This window comes from Pyxicephalus adspersus, chromosome 2, assembly GCF_032062135.1.
Source record: "Pyxicephalus adspersus chromosome 2, UCB_Pads_2.0, whole genome shotgun sequence".
Taxonomy (NCBI): Eukaryota; Metazoa; Chordata; class Amphibia; order Anura; family Pyxicephalidae; genus Pyxicephalus; species Pyxicephalus adspersus.
Window position 1 is genome coordinate 121,812,043 of NC_092859.1, and position 21,058 is coordinate 121,833,100.

Consider the following 21,058-nt stretch of genomic DNA (forward strand, 5'->3'; position numbering starts at 1 on the left):
TACAGATCATAGTTATGTATAATACCAGTATAGGTGTCTTTTATTTTTTAGAACAATCTTTATTTATGACTTTTTGGGAGAATACAAGTAATTATACATACAGATAGAAGTACAAAAGAAAGGCAGTGTCTAAACCAGTGTTTCTCAACCAGGGTTTATCCAGAAAATTGTAGGGGTTCATCAAGCAATGAGCAATTTGTGCCCCCAAGGTCACTTTCACTGCCACCAGTGATCTTTTTGAGTATCTGTAAGGGTGACATCCTTCTATTGGCCAGCAATGTAAAGGCAACCCTTCCCAATGACCACCACACTAATGTACTGTGAGCAGTGGATACAGTAATTTTAGAAGGGTTTCCTAAAGACCTGAAAGTTATTTCAAGGGTTCCTCCATGTTAAAATGCTGGGAAAGGCTGGTCCAACAGTACATAATGGCATGGCAAGAGCACAGGAAGGAAAAAACCTGACAAAAGGTATAACAACTACTATTACATTGTTTAGGCTGTCAGATTTACAATCCAGTATTACAAAAAGAAGAAAAGGATAAAAATAACATTTTCTTAAAAAGTTTAGAGGGGATCCAGGTGGTGCAAGTGTCTTTTGTTCTGCACTAGTACAAAGCATATTGTTTCATATCTGAATTGAGCTCTTTTTATTTTAGTTGTAAAAATAAATATGAATGAATATAAATATATGCCTTTAACATATACTAATATATCATACATCATGCTTTTGAAAAAAATGTTTTGCCCACAAACTTCTAAGTGTTTTCTGTGTTTTATCTGTAGAAATAAAACATGTGATTTTGTAAATGTCACTGACTTCAGTGGTGGATCATGGCCTATTTACCGTTTGTGTGAAAGCTACACAGGAAAAGAGGTAAGAAAATGTGTCTTCTTGCAGAGGTATAAAGGGGACTGTAGAGTGTTTTATAATATCTCAAGAGTACAAAATTTTAGTTTTAGAACTTTCTAGAAATGTAGCGTCTCTCTTATGAACCCTTGTGATGATTTTAGAGTTATTCACTCTGCTTGTCATTTCCCTCTGCTGCAATCATTACCATGTGTAGGCACCCATCCATCACAACAGGCTGCCATTACTGAATTCTCCTTTGGGAATTGCCCATGAACAAAGTGTAGTGATAGGTAGCTCTGACAATCATTTTCAGCATATTTGTTGTGCGACTGAAATTTATCAAAATCAGACACAGACAGGCTTTTGTAATTTTTAGTAGGAAGTCAGGAATGGCAGCCCTCTTCATTCCTATGACAGCCACTTGAAGCAGTCCCTAGTTTAGAAGCCAGCTGTGGCAGACTTGCAGAACTGTAATTGGGTACATAGAGCTTTTTTAGGGTGACCTACAGTGTGTCACGAAGAAACCAATGAGTGATTCAGCTCTGCAACATTTAGGCAGAAATACTACACATGATTTATTTATGAACCCACAGAAGATGAATACCAGTTGGCTATCCACATCAAGAGATCCCACTCACATTCCTTATTCACTGTGGCAATTCTCAGGGCTTTTTCCTGTATTGAATTATTTTAAATTTAAAGTATATATGTTAGAATTCAAAGACTGCTTATGTGTTTATTCTGCATATATAAATAAGGCTAAAACATTAAAAAAAAATCACCTGGCCAACAATTATAATACTTTTATCAAAACAAGCTTTACATGGTTCCAATACAGCCATTTTTCTGGAGGTTGTAGACACAGCTGGTTTTATCAGCACATAAACCTCTGGAGCTTAAACATGAGAAACACAGCCTTGTTTATTTTTTACTCAATTTCAATTTTTTTTAAACAAGTTTAAACAAAACATACAGAAAGAAAAAACATTTACAGTACATGTTCCCAATATCACAAGATGACCTGTAGTGAAAAAAATAGGCCAATATGAGTGCATTTTCAGTGTATACAGAACTCTTGTGTAAACTCTTGCCATATAATTAGAATTTAGTTTAGTTTATTAAATTCTTTTACATTTCATTGTTTTCCTCATATTTGTCACTTTTATCTCAGAGTCAAAAAATGCCGACACCTCAAGATGTTGAAGCATTGATTTTTGGAATGGCTTCACAGATTGCTGAAAATGAAGATAGTGTTGTTGTTGAAGATTTAAGAGGTATGAGACTATTTTTCTTTTTCGTAGTATTTATAGTAACTTTTTTTTACCTTTGCTGTCATATATGATATAAACAGGAAGGATCCCTGTGTGAAGAACTACTACTATTAGGTGTTAGAAATGCTAAAAATAGGCATTATTTAGAAGTGTTTTCTTTTTTCTTTCTATACATTTTTCTAAATGTATTCTTATGAGCTTGATCTGTAGTTTGATGTCCCCATGGTAATGGCACTAGATTATCAAGCTTGAGTGGTATGATTTTTTCACCAGTATGGGAAGAATGATAATTCAAATAGAAGTCCCATCATAGTAGGTTTTCATGCTTCTATAATAATAAGTAGTGAGCATGTACTGGAAGGAGGTTTCTGCCCTTGGTCTTACATAGGTATAGTGAATATTTGCCTTTTTCTCTCAGTTCTAAAACCATTAAAATTCCATATGTATTATGGTCCAAACCTAAAAACAGCAAAACAGTCTCAGAATTGCTTTTATTATAGCTTACAAAAGACAACTGCATTATCCTACAATTTTACCAAATATCAAATCCCCTGCATCTCACAAGCTTTAAAATATATTAAATATATTAATTTGTAGTAAAGGTACATATACCTTGTATCCCCCATATGACATACAGTACATTCCTTTATACAAATTGATTATTATTACTTACAATTCTTTTGCAAACCAATATTTTTTACAAGCGTAATAAAAGAAGTTCTCTTTTGAAACAAACTTGCTTCCACCCCCAGTGCAGTCAAACAGAAAAGCCGACTGTCAAAGAGGGTACATCTATTCACAATGAGGCATGCCTGATTTACTTATATATATACTTACTTAAATGTATACTTGCCTTTACTGCAATCTTCTATTTCTCCTTGGAATTGTGCTATAGCTCCCTCATTCCTCTTGAAAAAGCAGTAATAGAAACTCTGAAACATGTTGAGGTTTTTTAGAAGGGCACAAAATAAAAACTTCCTAAAAGCGTGAATACCTGACGTGACAAAAGTTATAATAGGAAATTAAGGTGTGTTGTATCTATAAATAGTCATATGCTTGGGAGCAAATATGGACTAATTTGTAATCTGTCTGGATTGGCAAAATGTATTGTTTTTGAAAGCTATATGTCTTTTATTGTAATTTATTATTTCCACTGTTTTTTATTATTTGTCCTGTTTGTTGGAAGTATTGTTCTACTCGTGTTTTTTTTTTTTATAAATAGAGTGCCATGTAGGGTTCTGGGATTAGGATTAGTCAATGTAGAAACCATTCAAATGGGAACTTTATAAAAGTAAATATAACTATGTAACTTTTGCAAAAGAAAATATGTCTTGCTAATTAAAACCTAAAAACAATGTTTATATGAGTACAATGTTCTTAGGGCTAAATTCAAAATGGCCGCGACGTTGTAGTTGGTTTACCGGTACTTCACACCAGGGAACTGTTGCTTCTTGGTAGATGCTACATGTAGCTTTTTCCAGGGGCAGCTCCATAGAGAATAGATAGGGGTGGCAAGAGCAAGGTACCAGAATCAGGAAAACTGTATAATATTGCTTTATCCAAACCTGCCCTTATAGGCCATATAAATATAGTTTGTGCTATGTTTTTAATTGCATAGCTATTTTACAAAGTTTGTATTTCTATTTATCAAAGTTTATAGGTATACAGATACTTGGTCATTACAAATATACCACAAAACATAAAACTCTTAACATTATTTTTCTTTATCTATTGTTGTAGTGTTTGATCTTTGTTCATTGTTTCAGGTTCAAATTGCAACCAAGTGTTCCTATTACCAATTTGGTTTTGGGAGACGTTTTTGTTATAGTTTGGCTTTATCACTGGCAAACTTCTGTGGGAGATGGAATGCTAAGAACAAAAAAGTGGGTATTATAGGATTAATAAAGGACCACTTAGTGTGTAGATAATGCCCCTAGAAATGCCCTAAAATCTTTCAAGAATTGTATATTACTTGTTTGGGTTATTTTATCAAATAACAGGAAGTGGGGATTCTTGCCTAATTTCCTCTAGTGATGATATCCGTTTCAACGCGACAGCTGACTCAAATTATCATTCACCTGGTAGGAATAAGTGTGCTCCAGAACATTAATTTGGTGATTTGTTGATCTTTAAGTGCACATTCCTTGTTATTATAACTTGTTACTGGTTTAGGTTGGGAACTACAGCAGATGTCAAACATGTTGTTGTTGAAATTGTTTGATTTTAATTTATTGTGAGTGTAATTTTTAATAATTATTTTGCGTAACAGACTACTGGTATGGATCTTTCAAATATTCCCGTACTGATTACATGTCCTACAGCATTCAGAGAGGCCGAGATTTTGGACTTTGCTGTTATAACCATGGAAGAGAATACTTTGGACTGGCACCTGTTACAAGTTGGCAAGAAATTAATCCAAAACTATACCAGATAAACAGACAGGTTAGTATCTTTTGGAGTAATACCTTAAATTCACATTCACAGATTAAATAGTGTTATGTAAGACTTCTGTATGCAAGACCTCCTAAATCTTTAGTTATGAAATACTGCTTTGATACATGAATATAAAAGGGGAAGCCTATTCTTAGAACTGACAAATAACATTTAGCAAAACACCTGACCTCAAGAAAGTAAAGCATCCCATTCACTAGGCCTTTTTCTCAACCTTCTTAACATGGGGTAACCCCTTTAAATACTTTTTCTATCTTCAGAGAACCCCTGCTATAATTACTATATCAACTCACAGTACTTTAGTGTGGTAGTCAGCCAAAAAATCTTGGTATCATTTAAAATGACCTGAGAGTCAGAAACTGCTCATTGCCCAAGTGACCCCTAGCAACCTTTTAAGAAACACTGATCTAGTCTATGTAGTTGTAAGGCCCCGGTCAGCACCAGTATTTTCAGTACCAGTATTTTCCCAGACATAAGTCCCCCGATCTATTGCCGTAGTCTTCACCTATAGCAGCCCCCCGCTCAGCCTTGGGACACTGGTTGCGTCTCCCAGCAGTTGGTTGCCCCCTGAACCTGGTGCGCAAGGGATGGTGTCTGGAGATAAGCCAGCAGCTGACCAGGAGCCCACAAATACATAGTACAGAAATTATCAGGGAATCCAGAAACACAGGAGATCAGTCAACCAGGCGAGGTACAATGGAACGGGCACAAGCAGAGTTGGGGTCACAAGCAAAGGTCGGTCCAGGCAGCGTTCAAATAGAAAGTCAGGAACAGGCAATGGTCAGCAACAGAGAACACTCAAAATAACTTCAGCACAGGTAAGCCCAGCAAATGCTATAACAGGCACAGATGACTGGAAACAGAGAGACTATAAAGCTTCAGCAGCCAATGAGAGCATGGGGTTATACAGGAACCGCTCTGCTAATCAGATGCACACAGCTCCAATTCCATTCAGCTGTGAAGCCTCAGTGCAGAGGATGCAGAGGGAAAAAACACAGCTACAAGTAAACAGGAATGCTGCAACCCTCAGAGCACTGATCCTGAAACCCCAGTGATATCGGGAGCGCAGCCGCCAGAGGAATTAGGCTGCGCACGCCCTTCTGCGGTGGGGCATCACCGGGGATCGTATCGTAGCGCCTCCCAACAGTAGTCACACGTTCTAGTTCAATGGATGCATAGGGTTGGGAAATTCCCACTCGCCACCACCATTCTGCATAATTTACTACCTAAATATGTGATGGGCCATGGCAGTATAATTATGCTTCTATTGAAAATTAATAGAAGGTAAAAAAAAATGTTATGTTATTTCTTCAGTTAATTTACCTGCTACATTTGGACTGCATTTTGGCAATGTTAGTTCTTCAGCAATTATGAAATTCCTATCATTCCCCTTTCATCTTTGAGTAACAAAAGATGTTTCCCTATGTTTATTAGATATGAGTGTTCTACAGGTTGTCTCAGTATTACGGACCCCCTGTTAATGTTTTACTGGAAGGAACTGATTTTTCCCCTACAGGAACAAATTAAGGATACACAGACTCTTGGTATAGTTGAAGTCCTGCCACACAGAATTATCTTTATGCTCCTAAAATAATCTGCAGGTCTGAGAGAATCAGTGTCTCTCAATTACTTTTAGGTTTAAAATAATGCAGCAATTATCAAGTTAATAAATACCTTTCACTGAGACCTTTAATTAAACTAATACTATTGTAAGTTCTCCTATATCACTGCCCATATCCTAACCAAATACTCATCTAATTGCTAGTTGATATAGCTCGGTGACGGGACAGTTCTTTTTACAATAACTCCTGAACAATTGCATTTAGCAAAACTGTGTACTGTGTGTCCAAGGTTTGGTAATGATGTTTGGATATAAAACGAATGAAGAGCAAAACAGACTTGTTTTCCTAAAAAATGCACCCATGACATGACATGTGTCTGTTCTAAATGTTCCTGTACCCTGCCCAGTTATATTTTAAAACGGCAATATTTCTGCTGTAAGGAAATGTATTTGCAGAGACAGGCACCCAACAATATTATACTGTAAATGTATTTTCTCTTCTTTAGTTACTGTCATATAGTATTTTAGTATTGCAGTCCTAAAGCATATTTAAAAATAAACATTTTAACATTTTGCAGTGTATCAGCCCTTAGATTTGGTTGTTGTGGTACTTTTTTATTTTTGCAAGCCTTCATTTTCTGTATGTATGTAGAGCAGCAAGCACTCTTGCCCTGCAACATCAAGGCCCTGGGTTCGAATCTCGGCCAGGACACTATCTGCATCCCCATATTTGCTTAGGTCACTCCCACCGTGAAGTATAGTGACTATAGTGGCTTGACTATAAACTCTGTAAAGTGCTGTGTAACATGTCAACACCTATATATAAATACATAATAATTATGTACAGAGCAATGTTACCCAAACTGGAGAAACATATTTGCCTTTGTTCATCTCCATTACATCTAAATGTTGGAATAAGTAGTTTAATGAGGAAAAATAGGACTGTTTCCTGCTTTGTGGTCATCTCATTGCAAGAGATAAGGTCATTCCATTTCTGGCAAGATCAACAAAATATTCAAAAAAATGGTCTAGCTTGAAAAAAGAAATATAATGCAGCCAGCACATCTTAGGACTTATTAACTGCAATATGCAAATCATTAATTTTTTTAGTTTAGATATATCTTTAAAGATTTCAATTGGGAAACTTAGAACCCCTCCATGATTCTTGGAGGGTTTATTATGTATTAAAAAGACAGGTACTCATATACCTCATACATAGTAATGTGTATGTTTCTATATTGTAGTTGTTTGATGACTTGGCTGCGCTCTATCACAATGACATAACTAAATTTGAGCTGCTTCCGGGAGCCATGCTGGAGAGTTTTGGAGATCCAGGAGAGCTTCTTACAGCCATTGCTTTGGACCAATTTCAACGTCTACGAGACGGAGATCGATTCTGGTTTGAAAATTTAAGAAATGGGTACATGTTAAAAAATGATATGCAGAAAAACTCAAGATTTTTTTATGTTCATTTTTTTCACCGTAATTTAGTACCTACTATAGGAGCTAAACCATCCACAGTAATCATAACTGCTCAAAAATCATTGCACCCCAAAGGAGCAACACAAATATTATAGGTTTAGAAAATAAAATGTATAGTACAGATCCAAGCATGACCCCCATGCAAACCCTGCTATAATCATAACCACTGGATATCTTCTACTGCATTGCAGTCCTAATGGAAGAAGAATGCCACCAACACCTTATAATCAGCTCTTCTAAATTCCTTGAAGGTGCAAATAAATTTGTCTCCAAAACAAACAACCATCATAGCCTTATCCAACATAATAAACTTGGAAAGGAACCTATTAACAGAGCCTCATTTATAAATTTGTCTAAAATAGGCAGTACCACCACAGTATCTAAGCATATTGAAAAGTATAGTGAAAAAGTGCAGTATTAGTGTGGACAAATGATTGGTTTCCAGTGGGTTATATGGAATAAAAGTTATCCGAATTACTTTGTTAAAAGAAAAATGTGACTTTAAATTGGTGAAATAAAGAGGTGTTACAGACAAGCCATGTAGCTGTTTTGTGTTTGCTATTACTTTTGCAACACCAGTGCTTTAGCTGCATTACTTTAAAGATTCTATATCAGTCATATATATATATATATATATATAATAATTTTGTTTTTTATAAAAAGAAATATTAGTTTTATTAGAGACACTTTCAGTGCAGACACTCAATAATTGTCACTTGAAATCTGATGCAAATAAAATAAATCTTTGTACTATATTCCTTTTTTAGGCTGTTTACTGTAGATGAAATAGCCAAAATCAAGACTATTTCATTTCATGATGTTATTGTAGCAGTTACTTCCGCAAAGGCTGGAGATATTCAGGAGAAGGTCTTTACTTGGGTTGATGGTGAGTACAGCTTTTTTCCTTTTGCACAATCTATTTTTCCAGTTTTCTTCATATCTACAGTACATGCTCATTTCGATTTTTTTATTGTATATGTGCACAGCCACAAGGTCACAATACACTGGAGACCTGGTCAGGGCTGTCTGAGCTTTCACCTAAAATTCTAGGTAATCAAAGATGGTGCTTTCTTTTGGTGGTTATACAGGCTGTTCCTTTTTATATTCCTCAAAACTTCCTCAAAAAGCATTTAAATAAAAAAATTTATAATTATGAGCACTCCTGTCAATACAAATGGTAATTATTTTTCACCATCAACATAAGCTGTAAAATCTATGTAAACTATATACTTTATATCATCTTTACATGCATTGAGCCATTTTTTTCATTGCACAAATTATTACTTAAAGTGGAACTAAAGTGAAAAAAAGCACACTTATGTTTAATCGCACAGATCCCTTCCCTCGATCTGGTCCAATGTTGTCCTAGAATTCTTTGCCCTGACGATGAAGAAGCGCCGGGCGACTGCCAGCTTCCTTCTTCTCTTCCGGTCTTCTTGCTACGTCACCCGATCTCGCACTATAAGGGGCGAAAAAAGAGAGCCAATCTGTATCTCTTTCCCATTAGTGGAAAAAACACATCCAGGGCCTCCTAGGATGTGTTATATAGGTATCCCGGGATGCTCTGCGTTGCCAAAGGGGCAGTGCTGCACCCTATTTAAAAAAACTATTTTTACTTTACATATTAGGGTTATCTACCCTTTTATGTAAAGTAAAAATGTTGACTTTAGGTCTGTTTAACTAATATGAGTTTAAATTCCAGTTTCAAGAGCGAACACATAAATATATTTAGAATATGATGCCCAAATATCATATTAAAGTATTGACAATAGTCAAAGCCAAGTTTGTTAGCAAAAGTTTGTCTATTATGGTCTATAGTTATCCATTGTATGTGTCTAATATATCCTAATGTCACAGTTTTAGTGTAGTTCAGGCACTTTGTTGGCTCCCAATATAACAAAGACGTGAATTGATTAATTTACCATCTGGTAAAAAGGGTTTGAAACATTTGAAGAAAACCGTACTCTGTGGTCTAACACGGAATTATGACACTGAGATCACAGTGTACCATATCAAATTCAAGGCTTTCCGCCATGTAGTCACAGTGGTTAAGTGGTGCTGCAGAATCACTACTACATTAAAATCTATATGTACTACAAACTAATGTCTGGATGTGATGCTTGGTCATATTTGTATGATCAATTTCAGTCTTAGACTGCTGGGTTTGCTAAATTAGACTTCTGTAATTTTACTGTAAAAAGGTGAAGTGAAGATACTGGGCCTGATTTAATAAAACTGTCCAAGACTGGATAATATAGACTATTGTGGGTGAACCTAGGTTTCACCCCAAACATGAAGTGGATCTGGTCTGGGATTAAAAACATTTGCCAAATATTAGCAAATTATTTTGAAAATGTATTCCATGTTTGATGGATCTGCAAGGTTCTCCCATAAAAGTCTATCTTCCCAGTGTGTTCACTTCAAATGTTCAATCACATGAAGAAGAAGCTGGTAAATTTTCTTGCACATGTTTGAACCTGACACTGGTTCACATGTGTAGGAAACATCCTTGCACACTTTAGCAAATCACTCCCAATGGATGTGTTTTAAATTAAATTCACCATCAGTGTTTTATTTATGTAATAATTTTATTTACTTTGTTATATTTCTTAGGTGATCCGTGTCCTCAACCAGAACAGATATCATCTGCAAAGCTTGCCCCCTGTACACCTTTAACTGTTACGGACTACTTTGAAGGCTGTATACTTGGCTACAGTGCTCTAATTATTACTATTTGCTCTTTTCCTTTAGGTTTGTATTGTTTACAATTCTCAGCATTGCCCTTACAGTATGGGCTTGATTTAATAAAGATCTCCAATGCTGGAGAGGAAGCTGGGCGATTTAAATGTTGTGTGGATTTCTTAAAAGTCATTTGCTTTTTCTTAGCAAATGTTTTCAGTGCTGGACTAGATTAATTCCAGGTTTGCTGGATTACCCAGGTTTATTGATAAAAGTGTATCTTCTCCAGCCTTGGAGAGCTTTAATAAATAGGGCCCTAGGACTGAGATAATTCAGATGAGATAAGCTAGCATGGAGAAAAAATGGTCATTTCACTGATGGAATGTACTTACCTCAGCACTTTTAAACTATATTTTAAAGAATACCTAAACCAAGATCAAAAATATGTCAGTTTACCATTTCTTAGATGCAGTGGGTCTGATTTATTAAGGCTCACCAAGACTGGAGAAGATAGACTATCATGGGTGATCCAACAAACCTTAAATATATCTGGTCCAGGGTTGAGAACATTTGTCAACTAATAGCAGGTGCTTTTTAAGAAAACCATTCCAGACTCAAAAATCCTAGAAAAAGATTGAAACAATAATGTAACTGATCAGAATGCAGCACAAGCGAAAGGCACAGCAAGTTATCAGCTGATTTACAGATTTCTACCTCTACCCACAAAAATGTCCAAACATAATCGAATTATATTTTTGAAAAATTTACAATAGTAAGATATTGGCTATTGAGTATTACATGGTCACTGCACATGGTCACAAGTGCTAGACAATATTTATTGGTTATTTTTAGTGATTTCTATAATTATTTTTAAAAAATATTCAGGAACATTTTAGTTCTTATTGGTTTCTTACTACCTTTTCTTTTTCTATTTCAGTAAGTTTCTTCATTGCGTGGATAGTTGCTCAGTCTCGTAAGCGAAACTTTAAAAAAATCCAAAGTAAACGAGCTTTGCCAAGCACAAAGAAAGTCCTATCAGCTGAGGGGATTGCAGGTAGATGTTATTTCATACATAAATGTTTATATGTGTAATGGACCATTATATGGCTTATAATATCCCATTAAAATTCTAAGGGCGCTATTTATAAGACATTCCCTTAAACATTTCCTGGGAGAATGTTTGAGGGAATGTCTGTCTCCCTGTTTTATAAATAGAGCCCTACATGTTTTAGAATAAGAACAATGAATACCTGATTGTATCGACTGAACTAATCATACATTGCTAATCAATAAATGAAAACTTTAACTACCGGTATGTGCTGTTAAATTTTATCATATCATTTAATCATACAGGTAAACATACCATGAGCTCTTTATGGTTTGCTTGAATGTTGATTTTTGAAAATTAGCAATGGTCTTGGTTAGTAGATAAACACCAGATCATCTTTATATACAAAAAAAAACTGTTTATTTTGTATGCGTTGGTGATAGTGTATGCTGTTTCACATTATCATATAAATGTCATTTTAAGCTCAAGAGTGGCAAGGACCAAAGGAACCTTTGTGCACAGTTCTCCTACAAATCTATCCTCAACAAGTGATAAAAATTTTGGACGCTCGATGCACATTGACTCGAACCATTTCCTTACCTAGCCATAAAAGATTAAATGTCATTCAATCTAATAATCATGGATGCAGATCTTTGCTGGTAAAGGTTCCCAAAGAGTATGATATGGTAAGTGTTATATGATGTTTTAAGATATTAACTTGTGATTAAGAAAATCATTTTTTTATTTATTTAGTATTTCTATACATTTAGAGATAATATGACATCTAAAGTGTGCAAAAATACTCTTTATTTCAGACTAGTTAATCATTGTACTTTTTAAAACTAAATCAAACTCTTACTAGTTTTGGGTTTTGAAGGAAGTTTGTATGCTGAAAACTTTAGTCACTCATGGGGGTTACTTTACTAGTGATTGTTCATCTAACAAACCTTCAAGTTGTTTAGTGAAAACTCCAATCAATAGCAAAGTAACGGTATAAGCATGTTAAGAATGTGATACAGAAAAGTGATTGAAGTGCAGTTCTTGTTAACCATAGTAACATTTTACATTTTTTCTTTCATTCTCCCATGCTGAAATGGAAATAGGATAGCTATGATTGAGCCAAAATAAAATTTCAAAACATTTTACACAAGCTTTATCAAATTTAACATTTACATTTTGTTGCAGATGCTATACTTCTACAGTGAGTTGGAATGCATAGGTTTTATAAATCAATTGCAGGAAAATGGATTTTCACTTATTGAACAAAAGATGGAAGAAGAGAGTCTTCTAAAGGAAGCTGTTACTAAAAAACAAAGAAGTCTGATCTTGGAAACATTTTTCAGACACTCCTTTTCTCAAGTAATATATACATCGACTACCCTACTGATTTCATTATAATAGATAAATATGTATATGAATTAAAGTTGTATGTCATTGCTTTATTGCCTTAGAAATTAGTAACAATGTAAATATCCTAATCAACTTACCTTCATAAAACACTTTAAAGTTTCTTCTCCCACCCCCCAAAATTGCCTTATGTACAGAGATACTTTGCAGCACCTTTTACCAGCTTTCACATCACAAACTGCAATTGTTGTCTGGTACAGTAAATTGCAGATAAACCTCTCCAATACAGATAAACAGCTTCTGGGAAATTCTGTTTTTATATAATAGGCCTGTAAAGACCCAACCCATTTGTAGTTATTGTCTTTGCTGAAGCCAGTTGGAAAGAATGGTACCTGAAAGAATTATAGTTTGGAAAATGTTTTAAAATGTCTTAAACACCCAGAGGGTGGTCATTCACATAATCTTTTAACACATAAAATTAATTTTCTAACTTTGAAATTCTCAATTGCATTATGATTCTAATCTGCATTCATTCCCAAAGGATAGGTCTTCTCTCTTGCATTTAGTCAAGGTAAACTACATAAAGAAGAGAAAAAAAGAGGGTAAATGTGGTGCTTGATATTCCAATCTTTGGGGCTTTGTTGTTTGATGTGTTATACCTACAAAAGATGAGTGACTGTTACTAGCATAAACATAGAAAGATGGCAGGACAGCAAGTTTGAGATGTCAGGGGGCATCTCAGTGACTCTCACCTAAGGTGTCATCCTGAAACAAAGCAAAAAAAATGGGTCTTGAACACATTAAATTATTGAGGAATACATATCATAATCCTTTCACAGGCCCTAGAAAGTCAGTTTAACTTTGCAATTGAATACACAAACCTTGTTTCATACCTCATTTCATTACTCTAACCATTATTTATTCTGCAGGTTCTTGACATTGATCAGTCAGGCATTGAAAACCTCATAGCTGAGAGCTCTTTAAAAGTGAGAGAGGCTCTTAAATGTGAACTAAGCAGGACGGAGTTTGCCGAATCATTGGGACTCAAGCCTCAGTCCATATTTGTGGAGTCTATGTTCTCTCTTGCCGATGAAGATAGGAACGGATATCTATCATTCAGGGAGTTCTTAAACATACTTATCATTTTAATGAAAGGTCATTTTCTTGTTATTAACAGTTTACATAAAGTTGGTAGGGAATGACAATTCAAATGTTAGAGAAAAAAAATATAGTTTGTAAATCAGAATTATTTGATTTCAAAGGATAAGATGAGTGTCACGTATACAAATGCTGTGTTTAATTCTAAATGCTGCATAGTAAAAGCAATTATTTGTCTGGAGAATGCTCAAAATAAATTATATCAAACAGCCTAATGTGGTAATAGATATAGTTATGATATCAGATATAAAAGTATAATACAATGCAAGGTAAACTCCCATTGAGTAACAACAATGGTCTGAACTAATGTGTGTTTACAACATACTAGTAATTAGACTTGCTAGACATGTTTCCCACGTTTTCTAACTTCAGTGAATTTAAAACTAGAAAAATGCAGTTGTTATATTGCCTGTTTATTGACAGTTATTCTGCCAATCTAATCCATTTATTGGGCCTGATTTAAAGCTTTCCAAAATTGGATGGGATTCACTTTCATCAGTTAACTTATACTACAGTGGACTTATACTATATTACTTAAGTAAACCAATACAAATTTACTGTATCACCCAGCTTCTCTGATGAAAGTGTATCCTCCCCAGTTTTGACAGCTTTAATAAATTTGGCTCATTATGTGAAGGAGGACTATGCTGAAAGATGGTGTCTACATTTGTTAACCTCTCCTTCTAAAATGGTTGATCCAGATTGAAGCCAAAGATACAAAATTTACATTTTAGAGGATCAGTGGTGGCAAGCTATATATTTCTCAGTACAAATTACATTGTTTAAAAAAGTCACAAATTTGGAATGTTACAATGACAGTAATATATAATTCTGCTAACTTTTAGTAGAAGAACAATTGTCTCAATTGCTGATTTTTATGATTTCTTTCCTTATATTTATTTATTTTGTCTTTATTAATTTCATTTTAGGATCACCTGAAGAGAAATCCAAACTGATGTTCACTATGTACGACATTGATGGAAATGGATTTCTTTCAAAGAAGGAGTTTTTCACTATGCTAAAGTAATTATATATTGATCACTGTGTGTTTTTGTGTCTGTGTGTAGAATGTTATTAGGGATTAGCAGAACATTTTTAACTAATCTAATTGGCAGCAAAATTGTTGGCAACATTTTGCAGGAGCAAAAACCTTTACCTTAACTCATTGGGATGTATTTATCAATGGTTCAACAAGAAGTTCCCCCAACATTCCAATGATGCTCCCCAGTTTTTTCAACCATGACTCAATTTTCTAAATTCACTTAAATGCACATTTTTTGACAGTGGCCTGTCTTCAAACAAGATTTTTACATTAAAAATGGGATTCATCTAACATCTGTCCCTCAATAAAAATGTACTAATTATTGTTTAGATTACATTTGAATGTAGATTTTTAAAAACTTCCCAACATTCCATAGTCCAAACTAGTCAATTTTTGTCTTGTGCAATATGCATACTATTTTGAGAAATGTGTATTTTTAAAGTATTTTAATGTTTCTATTGTTAAAGGCTTTTTTTAAAGTCACTCTGTCACTAAAACCAGTGTGGAAAAATGTATTTCCTGCCAAAAAGACAATATGATTGAATACTCACCTCTGCTATTGAATCCAGTCAGACAAGTTGAGAAAACTAATTGGATTCCAAAATTGTATTAATAATGCTCTTGAACAGCTGGTAACATCAGCCACCTGGATTGTCTGAGCCAAAAGCACAAAGGGGACATAGATAGATGTCAATGGCAACCAGATGGATTGGCTAAGTTGCCCGCACTTCATTCCTGATATGCGCTGGGATCCTCAGTAGAAGATGGAGATACGTTTGCCAGTATAGCAACCTGTTATTTGTCTGTGTGCAAGATTTCCATGATATGAATTTGACTTCAGATCCAAGGTCAGCATAGCTCAGATCTCAGAATTGTCTCTGGTCATTACTTTTCAACCACAACTGATGGTGGAATAAACCACTGAGTTCAGAGGCAGACCAGGAATTTGACCACAAAATCACATAACACAAATTAATTAAATTTATTTTTGCATCCTATTTCAGATCTTTCATTGAAATCTCCAATGACTGCATTTCTAAAGATCAGGCTGAGGAAGTCATAGAAGTTATGTTCAAAGAAGCAGGATTTGAAAACAAAACAGAACTGACATGGGAAGATTTCCATTATTTGCTTAGAGATCATGACAAGGAGCTGCGTCTTTCCAAGCTGCAGTTTAAAGGTGTAATATTATTTCTATACCATGTTTTACATAAATAAACACATTTACAACATATTTCTTTTCCCATGGGTGAGGCCATGCACACCACCCCATGTATTATTATATTCTTCAACCATGTTTTTAACTTTAAATTTTAAATGCACATCGTACTACAAGTAAGTAGAAGACTTTAAACAGCTAATGCCACTCCATATCCATGTCTAATAGCTCAAATTTTAACAATTAATTAGATCCTACTATGTTAATAATATACTGGATACCAATACATGTGTTTTCTTTGGTTTTGGGATGTTAATTCACATAAATATATATGTACATGTTTTCTACAGTAAGCACCTTTTTAAAAATGCTGTAAAATTTTGGGACCAATTTCTTGGTCTGCACATTTGCTCACTCACTCTGTTGAATATACTGTGTGTCATTTATAGCAAAGAATATAACAGAAGGTGCTAGAACACAAAATAATAGATGGGAACACACAAAATGCCAAGGTGGACTGTGTGCGGGAGGAAAAATGAAGAATTAAAAATATTGTTGTAGTGACTCGTATGTCCTGTTGTATAGATGAACAATTACCTGTAAAGAATGTTTTATGTAAAGAAACTCTTTTTAATGTTGTTACCATCTGCATTTAGAATAGGCATTGCTAAATGGGACACATAGTCAATAACCCCTTGAAAAGGTAGCAAAGTGAGAACATTTCTAAAAAGGAGGAGAGAGAAGTAAATGTTTTTATGATAATTCTGTGAAAGCAAAGGAAAATTTGGGAAAAATGAAGTGTAAGAGTAGTATGATAGATTGGTGGCAACATAATGGTGGTGTAAGGTCAAATGCTATTTAAAGAAATTTAGCAATATCAGAGCTATGAGGGGGTCTATTTAATAATGTTTTCACCAATTCACCTAACTTTTATTCAAAATGTACACATATTTTTATGTTGGGTTTGTTTAGAAATGGTTTGAATCAACATTTGCACAATCATACATTTTTCTAGTTGAATCTAGTGTGAACAATATGCCAATTTAGGTTAAAAGTTTAGAGAATCTTTGTTAAAACATCATTAAATAGGCCCTCTAATGTCAATATTATCCGAAATTATGTAAGAGTGATCAGTGGAGATGGTAGTAGGCAAATCAATGCAAAGAAATTCTTCAATAAAAAGCTAACCCAGCCAGGTGGTTGATAGATTAAAGCACATGTCATGTTAGAAGAATGAAAGTGTTAGACAAAATGGAGCTCAAAAAAGGAAATATATATATATATATATATATATATATATATAAATATAGTGCTCCAACAGGGGAAACAAATCCTTCCTGACCCCTGACTTTAAAACACAGTTATATTCTGTGCTTCTAGAAAATCATTCAGCTTTTTCTTAAAGCAATATAAAGTACTTGCTGAAACTACACATTAATGGAGCCTATTTAACGTTTTCACAGACCTTACTGTGAAGAATCCTTTTCCTATTCAGTGATTAAATTTATTTTGTTTCAGATGCAAAGAGTGCCCTTGAAAAATGCTTTTCTTGTCTCGTGCTTGCCTATAGATATATAAATATATGTAAAAAGAAATATGGTAGGCAGAGATAGGTTGGAATAAAGAGTAATACCCAGATATGAGAATTCCATCCCCACCTACAGTGTATTTTACAAGCTCCAGGAATTTGATTGAATTGGCGTATTTGCATGAGTGTGGTATAAAAGAGAGAATGAACCATATGTTTATATCTGTATATATGTATACCATCTGTACATGTTACCTAATGAGTTAGTTAATATATAGTTAATATATCTATATACAAAATCAGAAATGTTATAATGTAAATAAATCAGATGTTTCAATGTTTAAAACACAAGGTTAAATAAATGTTTACTTTGTTTTTGACATATCTGACTTATGTTTCCTGTGCAGGTATGGATGGCTCAGAGGTGTATAATCACATGTGCAGAAGGGTATCTGGTATTACACAAGATGAAAGACAGTATGTATTTCTTGTTATATATAACTTCACAATGTGTAATAATTATTGTTTCAATAACAAGAAGAAGAGTAGTGTGTATTAGGGTCTATGACAGTTACAGAGGCTGTTCACTATGCAAAGATACACGGATTGTAAGATTGAAAGAAAAAAGTTAAAAAATATCAGCAGCAAACAGCTTCCACAAATTATTTGACAAAACATCTGGAGGTGCCACGGTACTTAGAGGCAAATCTTAAACTCCATGGGCCTGGTTTATTAAAGCTCTGCAAGCCTGCAGAGGATACACTTTCATCAGTGAAGCTGGGTGATCCAGCACAACTTGAATGGATTTGGTCCAGGACTGAAAACATTTGCTAGGAAATAGCAAATGACTTTGAAGAAATCCATTCCAGTATTTCTGGATCACCCAGCTTCACTGATGAAAGTGTATCCTCTCCAGCCTTGCAGAACTGTATGAATAAAGCAAAATAGTTTGGGACCTGTTTACTATGGCAAGGCAAGAACAGGCCATTTTCATTAAAAAAATAAAAATAAAAAAGTTACATTTGCAGTAAGAAAATTTATAGTAAACATGGCTGTATTGTAAGAATATTGTAACATATTCAGAGGTGGGAGATGCAACCTGACCATAGACCAGAGGCCCCCTTCAGGAACACCAATGTTTTCAGTTTTGATGCAAACCAATGTGTAAAAGAAGTTACTGCTCCCATGTTTGATTGTCTTACCACTATATACCTTGCTGTTTATCATGCTGCTGTTCTTCCAGCTCTTGACTAACCCTCTGACAGATAACTGAAGACAGATTTCAGTTATCTATGTAGGTATTAATTTTACACCAGAACTAGTAGTTGAGAAATACTAGAAAAAATGGCAAGAACATAGTGAGACAGATTGTTGGCCTAGCGGCTGCCAGAGTTCTTTGGGGTAGGTGTATAATGATACTTTAATACAGCTCCTTGCCAAACATACAAGGTACGCTTTTTGCCTAAAATGGCTAAAACTAAAGATAATTTGGGAATGGTCAAGCCCACATCTAAGTGATATTATGAATGCATAACCCCATACTTCTAAGAGCTGTTCACACAAAAGCAATCATAAAACACTAGAAAATGGAAACAGTTTTGTGTTATAATTTCTACTACCTCAAATAGAAAGCAGTAGAAGTTATTATTATCAGAAAAGATTCTACTAGGTCTTTAACACAAGTACCTTTTAAAACACTGTAAAGGTGTAAACATTAAACTAATTACAGAAACGAAGGGATAGTAATAGTAATCATTTTGTAATATAAGATTGTTTTTGGAAACCATCGCAAAAATTCCAAAGGGTTTAAAAACTTTATGTTGCAGTTTTATATTATAGCTAATTTTTTGTACAATTATTTTTCCATAAAAAATTTGGACATGTCATATGGTATATACTTTCTGGATATATTTCTTTCTTTCTCAACAAGTCCTGGCATGATCTTGGAAGAAAACCTTCTATATACAGAGGCCAAAAAAGAAAAATACCAAAGAAGCAGATTACATCAGAAAATACAGGCGTTTAAACGCTTTGTTGAGAATTACCGTCGACACATTGTTTGCGTGGTGATATTCTATGGCATTTCTGCTGGGCTCTTTATAGAGAGAGCTTATTGTAAGTATTGTAATTAAAAGAGGACTGCTTGTAAAACTGATAAATTCAATGAGTGTAAAAGACAACAATTATAATATTTAAAGACATATCTATGTCACAGAGTGAGTGTTTTTAATTTTTTCTACTGTGTATATACTGCTGTGTGTTTGTGAATGCATGAATGTATGTATGTATGTGAATGTGTGCGTGTGTATATGTATGCATGTGTACCTATGTGTGTTTGTATAGGCAGATTGGAATGTGAGCAGGGCCAAATTTTTTTTTTTGCTTTCCAGTAACAGATTTTGATGCTGAAACACACAAAAAACACCATGAAAGCTGTTCCCCAAGAACAAATGAGAGCAAAAAGAGAGGGAGGGAGAGAGGAGAGGAGAGGGAGCATGAGAAGGAAGAAAAAGAGAGCGGGAGTAGGAAAGAAAGGAAAAGGGGGAGAGAGAGGAAGAAGTGAGCGAGAAAGACGGAAAGGGAAGGACGCAAAAGAGAAATAAAGAAGGGGGCAGGGAGAAGGAGAAGAGGAGAGAGAGGAATAGAGAAATAGGGAGAAATAGGGAGAGAGAGGAAAAAGGTGCAAAAGAGAGGGAATGGATAGTAGGATGAAGAGGAGAGAGCAAGAGCCATAAAAAAAAGAAGGGAATGGAGTGAGTAGGAGGGAGAGAGGGTGCGGGGAGAGAGGGAGAGTGAAAGAGAGAGGAAGGGAAAGGGGAGAAAAAGAGGATAGAAGAGGGCTGAGAGAAAAGAGAGGGGAAAAGGTGGAAGAGAAAATTTCGGCAGAGGAGATGGGAAAAAGAACGGGTGGGGGCAGAAGAAGAGGAAGGGATGGAGAAAAAAAGAAACAAAGGGAAAGTGGAGAGAGAGAAGAGAGTGAAGACTGAAAAGGAGATAAAAAGGGGAGAGAAAAAGCATTAAAGGGAGAGTTGGGGGAAGAGAGATAGAGAAAGTAGAGGGGGGGGGAAGAAATAGGGGGACAGAGAAGGTATAAGAGAAAGGGGGGAGGGGAGAGAGACAGGAAGGGGAGGAAGAGGGGAAAGAGCAATGGAAGGAGAGAGAGTGAAGGGGTTCCAGTTTCACACGAAGATGTTGTAAAGCCAACCCAGGCCATGGCCTAGGTGACCATGTGGGAAATCCAGCCCTGAATTAATGTATGTCTGTGTATGCATGTATGTGTGTGTATGTATATGTTTTGTATACAAGTTTAAATGTGTGCGTATGTGATATAATCATTCATGTTTATGTATGTATGTGTATATTTTCATGTATAATTTTGTTGTGTTTTTATTTTTGGAGGGGGCAGTGGATTATCATGTTTAGAGCCCAAAAATGGTTTGAAATAGCCTTGATTTCAAAAATCAAATGGGTAAAAGAAAT

General features: G+C 35.0%; 1 protein-coding gene across 1 annotated transcript in view; it reads left to right on the forward strand.

Annotated features, from left to right (window-relative positions):
• LOC140322527 (dual oxidase 1-like) overlaps positions 1 to 21,058 on the forward strand; it is a 49,399-nt gene that overhangs the window by 14,739 nt on the left and 13,602 nt on the right. The window contains exons 9-22 of the mRNA XM_072399084.1: positions 786 to 876; positions 2,024 to 2,126; positions 4,393 to 4,565; positions 7,380 to 7,555; positions 8,385 to 8,503; positions 10,231 to 10,368; positions 11,234 to 11,350; positions 11,828 to 12,030; positions 12,530 to 12,703; positions 13,621 to 13,846; positions 14,779 to 14,872; positions 15,896 to 16,071; positions 17,986 to 18,055; positions 19,509 to 19,693. Coding sequence (XP_072255185.1) covers positions 786 to 876; positions 2,024 to 2,126; positions 4,393 to 4,565; positions 7,380 to 7,555; positions 8,385 to 8,503; positions 10,231 to 10,368; positions 11,234 to 11,350; positions 11,828 to 12,030; positions 12,530 to 12,703; positions 13,621 to 13,846; positions 14,779 to 14,872; positions 15,896 to 16,071; positions 17,986 to 18,055; positions 19,509 to 19,693 — 2,045 coding nt within the window. The remainder of the gene's footprint in view (positions 1 to 785; positions 877 to 2,023; positions 2,127 to 4,392; positions 4,566 to 7,379; positions 7,556 to 8,384; positions 8,504 to 10,230; positions 10,369 to 11,233; positions 11,351 to 11,827; positions 12,031 to 12,529; positions 12,704 to 13,620; positions 13,847 to 14,778; positions 14,873 to 15,895; positions 16,072 to 17,985; positions 18,056 to 19,508; positions 19,694 to 21,058) is intronic.